The sequence below is a fragment of the Physella acuta genome, unplaced genomic scaffold (genome assembly GCF_028476545.2).
Source record: "Physella acuta isolate Inbredline_101_S28 unplaced genomic scaffold, ASM2847654v3 ptg000607l, whole genome shotgun sequence".
NCBI classification, from domain to species: domain Eukaryota; kingdom Metazoa; phylum Mollusca; class Gastropoda; family Physidae; genus Physella; species Physella acuta.
This window is the reverse complement of record NW_026732126.1, coordinates 1,259,411-1,275,151: the sequence shown is the minus strand read 5'-3', so window position 1 is coordinate 1,275,151 and position 15,741 is coordinate 1,259,411. Positions and strand designations below refer to the sequence as shown.

Here is a 15,741-nt window from a genome sequence, read left to right as displayed (position 1 = left end):
CGATTGATGGTGTATACAATGTATGTTTTTAATGCACTTTGACTTCTCATCTCACCAGGACGTGTGCACACCAGGTTTGATCTAGTGTTTGTACTTGATGCCACTTCCAGTGTGTCCAAATCTAACTTTGATCTGATGAAAACATTCATCAAAGATTTCATCTACGAAGACGATATTTACAATGAAAATGTTAGAATTGGTGTTGTCACTAGTAGTAACAGTCATATCCAGTTCCACCTTGACAAACATGGAACTAAAGATGACGTCATAAATGACATTGACGCCATAGCCTATCCACCAAATGACACTGACACGGCAGATGCCATTAGAACAATGAGGACAGCCATGTTCAATGAGTCAAATGGGGATCGTTTAGATGTTGATAACATCGCCATAGTACTGACAACTGGTGTTTCCAACAGCCAAAACATTCAGGCAGAATCTGATGCGGCCAGAACACAGGGCATTCACATCTTTGTTGTTGGCATTGGTCTAAGGGACACCACACAGTTGGATGTTATCGCCAACAAACCAGTTGACCAAAATAGATTTACTGTCAATGATTTTACAGATCTTGAGGACCTAAAGGAGAATGTTTTTTCTTCTGTGTGTAAGTTTCTAAGAGCTGTTTTCACCTATTGACTATAAAGCTCTCTTTTCTCTAAAGGTGTTTAGTTGAAGTAGAGTTTGTATGTTTCTTGACCTCGGTGTATGAAGGGATGGTGTGGTCAGCACTATGTCCAGCCGCCTTTACTTTCCCCAACGTTAATCTGGTATTCATAAGCATTAGATGGACACAGGGACGTCCTGCAGTCCGGACCGAGATCCAAACTCGAGACCTGCAGGCTAGTATGTGAACGCACTACCAATCGACCACGCCGTCCCATTAAAAAGTAAACTTACCTTTGAAGCCTGACGTTCTATGGGCAGGTGAATTAGGTTTCACCTTTTTCAATTACCAGAACATATGAAGGGATACTCTCAGATTAATTTAAAGCTTTCTAAGGTAAACCCCACTCTATTTTATTACAACTCTGCGCATAATTGATACGATATTTGTTTCTCAAAAGTAAAAACTGTCAAGGAAAAACGAAGTGAAAGAAAAGATTGTCCGCCAGAACCTGCTGCTGTGGAACTGAACGTCCGGACCAAACCATTTGGTGAGGGCTATTTCGTCTGCTCACTGTCAGAGCTTCTACCAGCAGGTGTGGACATCTTGTTTACATTGCACGTAGAGAGAAAAGTTAGACCTTTCAACAAAAACATCAATTCATCTGAGGGACTTTTTCCATTTACTGATGTTAAACGAGCTTTGTATAAGAAAAGGGTAAAAAGTTTGAAAACTGTTTCTGATAAATGATTATAACAACATTAAAAATATATGTGAAAGAAACGTATGTTTCAGAAAGACTTTTTCTATATTTTTATTATTTTTCAGATTTACTGTTCGGCTGCGGTAAAAAATGTGACAAGTGGATCAAAAAATTGTCACGAAGAAAGCAGCAATGTTATCATACCATCGGTCATAGTAAGTTACAGCTTTAGAAAAATACCACTTTTGTTATTTTAACGAAACTATGTAAATAGAGGAAATAAGTATTTTGGTGCAAATAAAAAAATAATGTAATTATATTCACCTAACAAATTTAAACATTTATTAGTAGTATTAAAACAAAAAGTATTTGCTTAGCTTTTTACAAATCAGTGTTTTATTTCATCTAGTGTCCACAACAAACTACCTTAAGATTAGTTGAAGGTCAAGGTCCTGTAAATCTGGTTTTTAAACTGACTGCTCCACCAGAACTTTACTGTACTGTTAGACCAGGAAGTCCGTGTGATGTGGAGGTCGTCATAGAGATTCTTCCAGGCAGTGATGAACTCAAGTAAGATTTACTGCAGGGTGTCATCCATTAATGATCTCACACTTTTTTAGACCATTTTTAAGATGAGTTTTACCTCCCCCATCTCCCCTCCGTCACACAATGTCACAAAAAGCCAACCAAGTACATCAGCACTCAAAATTACAATTTTAAATTATATTTCAAATTATAACATATTGACTGAGGACTGTCAACATAGAGCATGTTAATCAATTTATATTACAATTTACAAAAATAGTGTTGGAAAATAAACGTTAAAGTAATTAAAAATTCTAAGACAGATCAGTAATTATAGCGATATTTTTAAAAATTTAAATTAGAAGGGAGCTAACTCAGTATACGACGTTTTCCTGTTATTCCAGTTGTTCTAACACTGAAATCATACCCCAAGTTGTATTTGAAACTAAAAGCTGTGGCCAGAAATTTTCTCATCATAATTGGAAGGATGGAATCATCATTCCAGTGAAGGCAACAATAGACAGGATCATAGATGGGGACAGATATTTAACCATACAAAGCTACATTAAATTCAGTGGTTATGTAAGGCACTATCATAAACGTTTTATAAATTAAATTTTAAATGTTTGTAGAATGGGAAAGTTATGAATGCTACTTATGTTTTAATAACAACTAAAAGCTTTATACATCAATGCATCAGTGGTTATAAAAATTCTAGCTTTAACTTAATCGCTTTTGAATGACTTAGAAGTAGATCTACATCCATAAATTTATTGTTTCTGTCATCTTGTAGCTGACCCCCCAGGAGAGTTGTGCTGATATACAAGCCACTGTTGTTGATAAGGACAGAACTTATATCTGCTATTCTGTCAATGATCCACATATTTCAACTTTTGATAAAAAGTAAATAAATTTCGAAACAAGTTTATTTAATATTACTAATACTATTCCATAAATTCTGAATTTAAGCTACGACACATTGCATACATAGCTATGTTAGTATCATAATTAGTTTTTTTTTGGTATTTTAAAGTAGATTTTGGCACTTAATAACAAATGTACTCAGGACAAATGATCTCAGACAAAATATCTCAGACAAAATATCTCACGGACAAATGATCTCAGGACAAATGATCTCAGGACAAATGATCTCAAGGACAAATGATCTCACGGACAAAAGATACCAGGACAAAATATATCAGGACAAATGATATCATGGACAAATGATCTCAGACAAAATATCTCAGACAAAATATCTCACGGACAAATGATCTCAGGACAAATGATCTCAGGACAAATGATCTCAAGGACAAATGATCTCACGGACAAAAGATACCAGGACAAAATATATCAGGACAAATGATATCATAGACAAATGATCTCAGACAAAATATCTCAGACAAAATATCTCACAGCAAAATTTTAATAGTATGTACGATGATTTTAGTTGAATTGAACTTTTTTTTAAAAATTGACGGTTAATATGGTTTTGTTTACTTTTTTACGAAGAAAATTGTGAATACAGTGAATTTGTTACGCTTAACAAAGCATCAAAAGATTTATTAAACTTAACCTTTGTAATAGCATTTGATTTGAAAAAGTAAAAATTGAAACAAAATTACTCCTTTAGCCTGAAAGGTACAGTAAACAAATAAAGTAACGGTAGCTATACAACATTAATGTTCAAAAACACGCGAAATATTTTTTTTAAAAATGTGAATAGGTCCTCATTTTCATAACAAAAAACTATTGTTTTTATTGGATCACCAACACAAACATAACGTTTACGTTTCTTTGCTGGCAGGTATGATCACACCTCTCTAATACTATGTGAACTCTTGCGCGACATTTTCTAACTGCACATTTCGAAATCTTTTTGCCTGCTGCTCCACTAATGGCTTTTATAAATTCACCAGATAACAAAAGAGGCCATAGCTGAGTAATCACCACTAATACTGCTTTGTTTGCATGCACACTACACACACTTAGCTCCGTGATGACCGCTGTAGTTTAAATAAGCATTGTCGCCTGATCACTAAGGTGTGACCGACACATAACTATTGACTGTTGATGCTAGTTGTATTGTCCATGGAGGGCGGATGTCTTTCCCTTAAGGCATGTCTCTGCCATCAAAACAGGCGGCCACCTTGATACGAATGAGTGTCTTTATTGTTATTTCATGGTAGGATTGCTCATTTTTGGCAAGCCCACCTACGCTGTCTATTGAAAAATTTCTTTAACCTCGAATACTATATTAGTAATCTCAATTTTAAAATCTTTAGTGCAATCTGACGAATGTATATAGGCCTATAAACAATATTTAACATAGTAAACAAAACCGTATGAAAGTCTATTAAAAAAAGTCACATCAACTATCAAATACACTATTACAATTTTGCGGTGAGATATTTTGTCTGAGATATTTTGTCTGAGATCAATTGTCCATGGTATCATTTGTCGTGATATATTTTGTCCTGATATCTTTTGTCCGTGAGATCATTTGTCCTTGAGATCATTTGTCCTGAGATCATTTGTCCTGAGATCATTTGTCCGTGAGATATTTTGTCTGAGATATTTTGTCTGAGATCATTTGTCCTGTCACCGTAAAATGTTATAAACAATATTGTAATGGTATAACATCATTATTATCCTACGTTAAAATTTAATTTTTTACTTAACCTACATTTTCCCAGTTACTATGACAACCAGCTATCAGGTGACTTCATTCTCTACAAACACAAGACACTTCCTTATCAGGTGAAAGATGTTGTAAATTATTTACACTTGTATCCTATTTAAATACATAAAACTTTTATCCTATAAACATGCAGAAAAAAATTAGCATTTTCTTAATTCAAGTGAATTAATTCATGATTTGATATTTAGTTTCTTGAAAGCCTAGTAGTTGGGTAAAAATTATCATTTGACAGCTGACATTTAGTACAAAAAGTGTGGCAATATCGTAAGCTGCTTGCAAACTTGTAAACAGTTGAAAAATATTAAAATTCTATTACAATTAAAAAGATTAAATACACCAGTTAAAAAAAATAACACATTTTTGATTAAATTAAGTTACAACAGCTAAATCTAAACTAACAGGTTCAGGTAAATTTCCGCCCATGCTCAGCATCACCACTTGCCACCTGCAACTGTAAAACTGCGATACAGTCAGGGGATGATGTCATTGTATTTAAGTGAGTTTTTATTTTTTTATTTTAACATAAATTAAGAATTGCATATTCACTTTTTGCATTTACTAAAAAATAGTGTGCTTTTTTCAATTTTATAACTATTCTTTAAATTTATCATTATTTATGCAAATAAAAGGTTAATAGCTTGAATTATATATGTATATATATATATATATATATATATATATATATATATATATATATATATATATATATATATATATATATATTGTTACAATTTTTCTAAAATTGGATTTTAAAGTTTAACTTTTTAAAAATTTCCACTAAATTTTAAATCATTTTCAATTAGGCCTCTACACAAAAAACAAATTAATTAAAAAAAAATAATAATTTGAATTTAGTTCTTGTGATGCCAAACAAAACCGTCTACGGTCCAATGCTGCAGCTCTGAATGTCCAGATTATTCAAAATGGGGAGCTAACTCCTGGAACTAAGATAAAACAACTTGGTGGAGGTCAACAGTATGATGTAGGCTATTTCAACAATTAAAATAATAATTTAATATTGCTATCTATAAACACTATGATGTTGACTATTTTTTGAATTATCAAAAATTATTATTTAATTTCAGTATCAATAAACAGTATATTTAAGGCTATTGCTTGTAATGTTAAAATCATGATTTAACTTCAGTAACTATAAACATAATATAATAAAATATTTTAGGTGATTTACTAAAATAGCACAAAATAAATTTATTATAATGTAGCAAATTTGTTTTCTGTGTCTAAAAATATGATTACATTTTCATTAATCAATGAGCACATGTGTTTCAGGTTCTTCTACCAACAGGAACTGTTGTGTCTGTGATGCCTAGCATGTACACCTTCATGAACATTTTTATTACAGCATCACCATCTGACTTTAATGAGACAGAAGGTGATACACATTTTATCAAACCACATGCCTCTGTGTGTCTGAAAGTCTTACTTTAACTAGTCATATTTTAATTATCTTTATATTTTTTTGTAAATTAAATATAAGTTTCATATTGAATTGTGTTTAATTATAAAGCTGGGCTGTGTTTTAATTATTTTGAAATCATGACTGAATAGTTTATCCTAGTTTCTGGAAACTAATTTTATCATCACATATAAAACACAGATGTGATGTGAGATATTTTCTTGCTACAATATTTTACTAAATGTATTGTTGTCACAGGTCTATGTGGCAATTTTAATGGTAGAACAGATGATGATATGGGCAATTTGAATGAAGACACATTTAACTTGCATTGGAGGTTAGTGCAAATAAATGTTATTTTTACTTTAAAGTAATGTAGTTTTTCCCCAATCAAATTAATTATTAAAAGTTGAGTATATAAAATGAGATATTAAAAAGAAATTAAAAGAAAAGTTTAAACTGAATCATTTGGACATACATGATTCAACAAAAAACTGTTTTTTTTTTAAACAGAGCCAAAACAACCATCTACTGTGGTGTGCCAGCACACAATGATCCTGAACCAGCAACATACAGCAGTTGTACTCAAGGCTTTACACCCATCTCTAAACCTGGACTGGATGTTTCCAGATGCTCATCTGATAGTAAAAATAAATATTTTTTCTTGAGTGTTCTAAACTAACGTTAAAAGCAGTTAAGTAAACCAAGCATGTATGTTTCTCGATGTTTATCTCCTATTAAAAAATAATTGTTCCTGCACTTTCTTAACATTATAAACAGTACACAAAATAGCTGTCACAAAATGAACCAAATCTTTAGGACTTTATAATTTGTTTTTGGTATTTTATTTCACTATTAGATAATGATATAACAAGTGCTCTTAAGCTCCAATCCATGACTAGCAGCAGTTGTACCCCAGTACCACGACCCATCCCTGGCTCAGGAGCTTCTAGGAAAAAAAGACAACTTACTAACTCTTCTGAATGGGTATGTTTTTTTTTGTCTATTGCATTTTCAAATCTTTTTAATAACACTAAATAAAATTTTGAGGTTTCTTATATGAAATAAATATTATAAACCAGCGCCTTCTAATAAAATGTAAATCTATAGGTCTAATGTAGAATTGTTAATTTACAATTAATTGAATTTTGTTTTATGAACTGGTACTAATTTTTGGAATATGCTTGCAGTATTTTAATGAATGCTTTTGTGAGTAGGCCTATATTTTTTTTTAATTTGACCAATAATGCATATGTTCGAGCTTAATCTAAATGTGTCCAATTTGTATAGCCTCCTAATCATAAGTTTTTCTGAAGAAAAATTAATAATTGTTATTGGTATGTCTAGAGGAAAGTCTCTTTAACAAACTAATAAAGCTATACATATATGGATCCTCATAACACGACTAGAAGAAAAGAGGTTAGCTTGCATTTTAATTAAGAAACAGTTGTGTTTATAAACAAAAAGGAGCAAGTCAAACTATTTCTGTAATGATTTTTTTATATTGGATCCTATAGGTATAAGTGGAAAATACTTAAAGATAGGCCTAAACAATTTATATTTAACAAATGTATATTTAACATTATTATAGTGAAACAAAAAATAAAATAAATAATATTTTTTAATATAGCAATATTTTAAGATGAAATTTAGAGTTTCATTTAGTTTAAAAAGTATATCATTCTTAGACCACAGGTGCAGTTAACTACACATTTGCAGAAGCAGAGAGAAACTGTTCAGATTACTTGAAGAACAGCAGTACAGTCAAAGCCTGCACAAATCAACTTTCAGATGACAGAGTTAAGGAGAGTATCACCAACTGTGCTTATGATCTGGTGGTAAAAATATCAATTTCTTTTTCATGCTAATGTTCTAGCAGTTTAAAAATGTTATAAATTAAAATTTCATCAACAACAGAGCACAGGGCTGTTTGACTGGGCTTTGTCACATGTTAGTTCTAGCAGTTTAAAAATGTTAGAAATTAAATTTTCCTAAACAACAGAGCATAGGACTGTTTGATTGGGCTGTGTCCCATGTTAGTTCTAGCAGTTTAAAAATGTTATAAATTAAAATTTCATCAACAACAGAGCACAGGGCTGTTTGATTGGGCTTTGTCACATGTTAGTTCTAGCAGTTTAAAAATGTTAGAAATTAAATTTTCCTAAACAACAGAGCATAGGACTGTTTGATTGGGCTGTGTCCCATGTTAGTTCTAGCAGTTTAAAAATGTTATAAATTAAAATTTCATCAACAACAGGCACAGGACTGTTTGATTGGGCTGTGTCACATGTTAGTTCTAGCATTTTAAAAATGTTCTAAATTAAATTTTCATCAACAACAGAGCACAGGACTGTTTGATTGGGCTGTGTCACACGAAAGCAACCTGGCAGAGGAGTGTATCACACGAGCTGAACAAAACCAAAGTTCATGGACAGGTGTAGGTGAAACACCTGGTGAACCTGTACTTCCTCAAGCCATTGTCACCCAGCTGTGTGTCAGGGACTGTGGGGACAACGGACAATGTCACAACTGTAATATGACTTAAATATTTATTAAATTATGATCAGTAGCCATATAGGTAAATTTAAAAAAAAAAACATTCAAAATAGCTGTACTAAAGATAAGAATTCACTTAAATGCAGATTTTATTTTCTTGTGGTTAAATTAAGGTATATCATTTTCTTTTCAGCTTTTTGCCGATGTAAGAATGGCTACTTTGGTGAAAGTTGCCAGTTTGGACCAAACACCGTGCCACTTATTTTTGGAGCAGACAAAACTTGTAATATTCAAGAATCTTCTTGTGAAGCAGTCAGGATAGATGGGGATTTTTTCACATCTTCTGATAATCTTGCTTGCCATATAAACTTTGCTGCGGTAAGAAAAACAAAATTAAAGCTACCCATTCAGTCCATTGACAGATGAAATAGAGTTCACCTGTTTCTTTGACTTCAGCATGTGAATAGTGTGGTCTGCACTATCTCCAGAGGCCTGGATTCTACAAACTCATGCCATAGAGACATGAAGGAATATTTTAATTAATTTTGGAAAACATGTATCTACTCAGTGCTACAGTACTGCAATTTTTTTCAGAACATAGCAAATATAAATAAATGGACTTTTTTGTTCACTACAGGTGGACACACGTGCAAGAAAAACAGAGAGCAGTGCTGTAGTGAGAGCAGAGTACATCAGCATGTACCAAGTTGGATGTACACTCCCTACACGACGCAGCGCCTACATAACTGTCACAAACGATGGCGTCCGTCAGAGTGAAAATGTTTACCTTCATGTTGTCCACAACTCCAGCTGTCAGACTTGTGTCATCAATGACAACAAAACTGATGTGGACTGTCACATGATTGTAAGTTAACAAAAAACATAAACACTATATAAAATTCAGAATTTCCACAATGATATCCTACACTGTCGTTCTTTGGAATCTTTTTAACATGCTATTTGTGCCTTTTATCTTTGGCAATGAAGTTATTTTATCTGGCAAAATAATGTTCCCTCTATGGTCAGAGTTTGAAAGCTTCTATAAAATATTTTATATTCTATAAAATATTATAGGCATTTTGAATTTGCATTACGTCACCATTTCACGTTCACATCCAAATATACTAATTAATTTATATTTAATTTCTGTTTATGAACATAACCGTATTTTTAATATTAACAAAATGTGTTATTATGCAAATTCCAAAACCTAGACAAATGTGTGTGTGATAGAAGGACAATGTTACTTCCAACAGCAAGAAGACAATGGGGACTCATGTAATTTCTGTGATCCTAACAGTAGCAACATTGTATGGACAAGGAAAACTGGTAACACTTTTGTTTAGTATTACAAACAGTGTTAGTATTATAAAGTTATATCTTTAGAAGTTAAAAAAAGCGATTTCAATGTACATAAGGATACAGAGAAATATGTTTGAATTGCATTATGTGTTTGCATTATTTTGGTTCGCATAATATATATGTAACAATTTAGCTAAACAATATTAAAAAGGAACATATTCATCTGTTTCTATTTTCTTGTAGATTCAGCATGCAAGGAAGTCTTCTCTAATGAAGCCATCATTGCCATCAGCGTTGGTTGTGCTGTTTTTGGGTTGCTTCTCATCTTTGTCGTCATCATAGTTATGATTAAGAAAAGGAGGTGAGGATATTGGCAATTTTTAGAGTTCAATGTAAACATTACAAATAAACTGATATTATATTTTAAAAAATTCAAAATATTTTAGAATTTCTGCTAGATGTAATATTAATTGGTCCAGAATTGTAGTGAGATATCTATTAGAAGGTTTTTGAAGCTCATACTAAAAAAATCTCACAAAGTAATATTTTGAGCCGAAACGATTTCAGTCTTTATTTAGAAATTATTAGCTCAAGAGAATTGCAATTATTTATTTAATTTTTGAAAATATGTTTTTTTAAATCAGAAAAAAATATAATATTAATTGGATTTGTTTTATATTCAACAGAGCAGGGAAGTCAGCATACAATGTTCACCATTGCTATTAAATCTCTGGGCTGGGCTGTTTCTTTTTCTTCTACAGTGGAATGAAATCAAAAAGCTTTTTACCGATTTGTTTTAATTTTATTTATTGATTTTTAAAAATATTTTAATTTTGAACAGTTTTGAAAAAAAAATATTGTTGTATGCAAGAATCATCGTAAATCTTTGCCCTTACAACAAAAATAAAATCAAAAAGATTTTTATGAATTATTTTCATATTTGTATACAGACGTATGCAATAACAATAATAAATATAATATAATAATAATTTTTAAATTGATAATGGCAAATTGAAAATGAAATATATTTTTTTACAATTTTAAAAAAAAATTATTTACTGATTTTATTTGGTAAAATGTTTTCATGCCTTTAAAAAGACTATCCTTTTATGCAAATTCATAATAAATATAATCAAATAATAATTTTAATAATATATGTGTCTAAATAGCCTCAATTTTTTTTATTTGACACTTCAACTTTTAAATAATTACTTGCTCCAAGACAAATGTGCTAAATTATTTAAAATTATGCTTACGATGAAATCATTTTTTTTTCAGTTATTCTCATTCTTTATTATACCAGTTTTGTTTGTTAACATTAGAGTACTAGGGTGCGTACTATTTTGTTCTCTATGCTTAAGGTTTATTTTATACGTAAATGTATATTAATGTCTAACAAATTCTATATTTATGCTGTATTGTAGAGCGATGTGTGAACTGGTAGGCGTGGGATGGGGGTGGAGGAGAGGCCAAAGAGAGGGACTTCACAATTTTTAAATTTTGTGTATTCTTAAAAGTAGGCTATTTGTAATATTATATCATTGATCGATGTACTTGTGTTGACACCGCTCGTGTAATAGGTCTACTTGATATAAAATTACAGCTTTGCCGGCATACTGATTTAACTGCTTTTTATTTTTGATTATGTAGCTGTAAAAAAAAACCATTAAGAAAACACGACGGCAATAACCACTTTCCAACTTTTTCCTCGCTGGTAAGAGAGGGGGGGGGGGCTACGCTTTCCTAAAAAAAAAGGTTTTCTAAAATGCCAGTGCAGGGCCTGGTCGGAACGGTTAATAGATTAAATTGAAAAGACTCTAACTAGTAATAGCGACCGCATCTCCCTCCCACAACAGGAAGTTGCAAGTTATCCTTCACCCACAGAGAAAAATGTCTAAAGAAACACAGTCTATCATGTTAATGCTATTAAGTGATAGCATGCCCTGACATGAAGGTAATGTAACAATGAGCTTGAACCTACAGAGTTTTATCATCAGACTTCCCTATACCAGTGGCGGAACTAGAAAAATAGGGCCACCCCGCAAAAAATTCTTTTGGGCCCCCATATGGCAGAGGCGTAGCGACCCTTCCCGTAGACCGGGGACAAACTTTCGATTTACACCCCCCCCCCCTCAAACTTTCGATTTGCACACCCCCCTCAAACTTTCGATTTGCACCCCCCCTCAAACTTTCGATTTGCACCCCCCCTCAAACTTTCGATTTGCACCCCCCCTCAAACTTTCGATTTGCACCCCCCCCCCCCTCAAATTTCGATTTGCACCCCCCTCAAACTTTCGATTTGCACCCCCCCCCTTGCTACACCTCTACCATATATATATATAAATTAAGGTCGGTCGGATGTGGGCCCCTAAACTGCCCTGGGCCCCCCCGCACTGCGGGGTCTGGCGGCACTGTAGTTCCGCCCCTGCCCTATACTCTCTGTACTATGTAGCCTAAGGAATACGCAAAAGGGAATTACAGCAATATATAAACTTAATATAAAACATTACATTTTGTATGACATTATTTAACAAAAGCATTGATAAGTTGCTTATCATGTGGATTTTGTTCTTTTTTCCTTATTGACGCGACAAGCACTATGTTCCACATTGGCTAGGGTGTAAACGTTTTTATATAAAATCTCTCAATACAGTTTCAATATTTAGAAAAGGAGTGCCAATCTTGAATTATTTTTTTTGAGAGATATTTTATTGAGAGTGACGGGAAGGCGGGTGGGTGTGTGAGGGGGGGGGGGGTGTCAGGGGATTCCATTCTGTTTCCCTCGTGATGCGTTCCTCGCAGTAAAAATGCAATAATGTCCTCTGCCATAGTGAGGGGTGTATAAAAAGGACAGCATGAAGTTTGTCAAATTAAACAAAATGTAAGACCCATGTCATACCAGCGTGCATAAAGTGGATATCAATGATCATGCTCATCGTCCTAGAAAAAACTTCAAAATTTAGAGATGTAGGCCTATAGTCATTTTTGGGATAATAGAAGCTATTGTAAAATATCGAACAATATTAAAATTTATTGAACAAGTTTATTGTTTATACAGTTTATTGAACAAGTTTAATAAACTGTAAAGATTGTATAATAGTGTTACACATTTTTTTTTTCCAAAGCACGTTACATTTTATCAAGTGTACAAAAAATGATGTAAAATAAACCGGGAGTGATCTCCCCTAAACTTTTTCGAATATTCATATATAAAACAACAGGGGATGAGAACTCGGGATATAGTTATGATTTTTAATCAATTTTAAATACTTAAGCTTTTTAAAATAGAAGAGAATCTCATAGAAAAAAGAATTGTGCACCAAGTGAACGCCAAAACAAAATGTGCATAATAGTGCGGAATATTATTAGTACTTTATAAATTTACAAGCGTTTTTTGAGAAATCGGAAATAGCGTAAATTACTACTTCCGTTCAACGGAAATTACTCAAAATTTAACAGAAGGTAGAGGATTAGATCTTTTACTTACATGTGAAATTTCATTCATCTATCTGAAATAGTACTCACGTTATAGGCTTTTGAAAAATTCAAAGTACTTCTGGTTATTGGAAATCGCTCAAAAGTTGAAACCGATCGTGTTTACACACACACACATAGAGATTGACACATTCGGACAAGATTGCAAAATTATGTTTTTCCGTATCAGTGAGGTGTAAAACGTCGAGATTTGTAAAAATCTCGATTTTTTTTGCACGATTACAAGACTTTCTCTATACTTCGTATATACGAGAAAGTAAAAATGGTGTCGTTCTGTACAGAACATCCTTCAATAACACATGTTATCATAGACAAATAATTTAAATAATTTATTTCCGACTAATGCACCTATTTGTAAATATTAACAGCAAAATTATATTTTTTGAAACCACATCTACTTAAACCATATTAATTTATTATTTTCATAGGGAGATTGAAAAAAAATGATTTTGGCATTTTTTAAGAAAATTGTTTTTAATTAATAACAAAAATGTTAAAACACAAAATAAGTCCAATTTTTAGTAAAGTCTAAAAAAAACCTCAGAATCAAGTGATTAGATAACATTTATTTTAATAACTTTGCATACGCTTTTAAGAAATATTGAATTGAACATTCGAAACTTTCCCCGCAAGCTATTAAAGCAGTCAAAGGGAAATAATAAGCAGAAACACTATGCTTCTCTACTACTAGACTACTCTAGCCTATGTGCCCACACAAAAAAGTTATCGATTTTTGAAACTCATCGTGTGGTGTATAAGGTGAAGCTAAACACTCTTTCAAACCTGAAGGCCCATGTAATGGGTCAGCGCTATGCCTAGCCGTTTCTATTTCTCACGACTCGAGTACAATGGCCAAAAAATATGTGGATTCACTGACCAGATAAGGATTCAAACTAGAAAAATTACTATTCGACCCAGCCGCACCACAGTTTTGAACCGAGTTTCTTTCGGGTGTGGGGGGGGGGGGGGGGGAGGTTATCCCAGTGTTCGCCTATCCGGAAATTTTAGTCCGCCCCCCACTAAATGTATGTCGGTGTTTTCAAAACAGCAGTCAGCCAATCCCATATTGCCTCTAAAATAAAATGCACTAGTTCCGGGTTGTTGTATGTAAACGCATCATACCTTAGCGTGAATGACGGAGCACTTGAAAAGGAAAAAAAAGAGAGTTGCGAATCGCCATCAAATCTCATCATACAAGAATTTTTATATAAGTTATCTGAGTGAACCAAAAGAATTAGATACAAAAACACATGTGCTGTAAAGATTACAGAATAACTGCCAGATATTAATAGTATAGTGTTGTCAGTACTATGGCTAGCCGCCATTACTTTCCCTAACACGAGTCAGGTACCCATCAAGGCAGGGTGGACTCAACATTGTCCTACTATTTCATGCTCTGGATGTTGAGAGTTAGCAGTCGTACATTCTACAATCCGACCACGCGGTGCTCAGCTTCAGCTTAAACAACATCTCACAAACATCACTGGTCATATTCTCAGTACTTAAAATCTTAACTTTTGCAAAGAGCTAAGTCCTAAGCCATATAATAAATCTCCGCTAGGCTCATTTTTTTTCCATAAAGAATTGACCGTTAATTAAAACTAAAACCTAGAACTACATTTTGCGAATCTTTAGCATATAACTTAACGCTGTAGAATACGGAAAAGAAGTACAGAAATCAGACTGCTATGTGGAGGTTAAACATCAACAGCCAGTGGTATATTCTGGATGGGGATGGTTAGACCCCACCCGTGTCCTTAGATCCCCAAAACGACAGCTGTCCCCAGTTATTTTAGGAACTTGCAATTTAAAAATTGTGTAAATTACAGGCACATCTTTTCGTGGCAAATATATATGAATCCCATACATATAACAAATTTCTTCACACCTAGCTGTGAACGCCTGACATGTCTATTCTAGCAACATACCCTTAATGTCGCTTTTCTGGGGAAACAGATATTCTGTGAATGTTCATCGAAAAAAAAAACCTCGCCTATCTATCGAGTTGTTAAGTAATCTTGTCGTCTAACCGGTTTATCTGTGGGGAGACTTGTAGGGGAGGAGGGAGGTATAGAAGAGGAGGGGAGGAGTTAGAGGAACACAAGGAAAGCAACAAGATAGAGAGAGACAGGGATAGGAGAGTGAAGAGGAGAAATACAGTTGGCGAAAGAAAAAAATTGCGATAATAATTTGTAAGAAATGTATTGAGAAATGTATTTAGTGAATACATGGAAATGATTGTAGACAGAACATAAAAGGGAATTAGAAAAAAAAAGACATGAGAAAGAAGATTATTGGTGTCCTGTTGTTTGTTTGTATAAATCCTTTTATCCGAGTTGTCAAATGTGAAATGTGTATGTGTATGCGTATGCGTATGCGTATGCGTATGCGTATGTGTATGTGTATGTGTATGTGTATGTGTATGTGTATGTGTATGTGTATGTGTATGTGTATGTGTATGTGTATGTGTATGTGTATGTGTATGTGTATGTGTA

General features: G+C 33.1%; 2 protein-coding genes across 2 annotated transcripts in view; both read left to right on the top strand.

Moving 5' to 3' along the window:
- Window positions 1-11,860, top strand: part of LOC131947773 (von Willebrand factor D and EGF domain-containing protein) — a 92,136-nt gene extending 80,276 nt beyond the window's left edge. The window contains exons 20-24 of the mRNA XM_059309075.1: window positions 8,643-8,827; window positions 9,087-9,314; window positions 9,664-9,778; window positions 9,995-10,112; window positions 10,438-11,860. Coding sequence (XP_059165058.1) covers window positions 8,643-8,827; window positions 9,087-9,314; window positions 9,664-9,778; window positions 9,995-10,112; window positions 10,438-10,477 — 686 coding nt within the window. The 3' untranslated portion in view covers window positions 10,478-11,860. The remainder of the gene's footprint in view (window positions 1-8,642; window positions 8,828-9,086; window positions 9,315-9,663; window positions 9,779-9,994; window positions 10,113-10,437) is intronic.
- The window catches only part of LOC131947775 (uncharacterized), a 38,313-nt gene that overhangs the window by 6,604 nt on the left and 15,968 nt on the right, over window positions 1-15,741 (top strand). Inside the window, exons 5-19 of the mRNA XM_059309076.1 lie at window positions 59-610; window positions 1,071-1,327; window positions 1,439-1,528; window positions 1,723-1,883; window positions 2,243-2,420; window positions 2,632-2,741; window positions 4,532-4,595; window positions 4,938-5,032; window positions 5,392-5,518; window positions 5,827-5,929; window positions 6,212-6,290; window positions 6,467-6,597; window positions 6,813-6,940; window positions 7,642-7,791; window positions 8,295-8,484. Coding sequence (XP_059165059.1) covers window positions 59-610; window positions 1,071-1,327; window positions 1,439-1,528; window positions 1,723-1,883; window positions 2,243-2,420; window positions 2,632-2,741; window positions 4,532-4,595; window positions 4,938-5,032; window positions 5,392-5,518; window positions 5,827-5,929; window positions 6,212-6,290; window positions 6,467-6,597; window positions 6,813-6,940; window positions 7,642-7,791; window positions 8,295-8,484 — 2,415 coding nt within the window. The remainder of the gene's footprint in view (window positions 1-58; window positions 611-1,070; window positions 1,328-1,438; window positions 1,529-1,722; window positions 1,884-2,242; window positions 2,421-2,631; window positions 2,742-4,531; window positions 4,596-4,937; window positions 5,033-5,391; window positions 5,519-5,826; window positions 5,930-6,211; window positions 6,291-6,466; window positions 6,598-6,812; window positions 6,941-7,641; window positions 7,792-8,294; window positions 8,485-15,741) is intronic.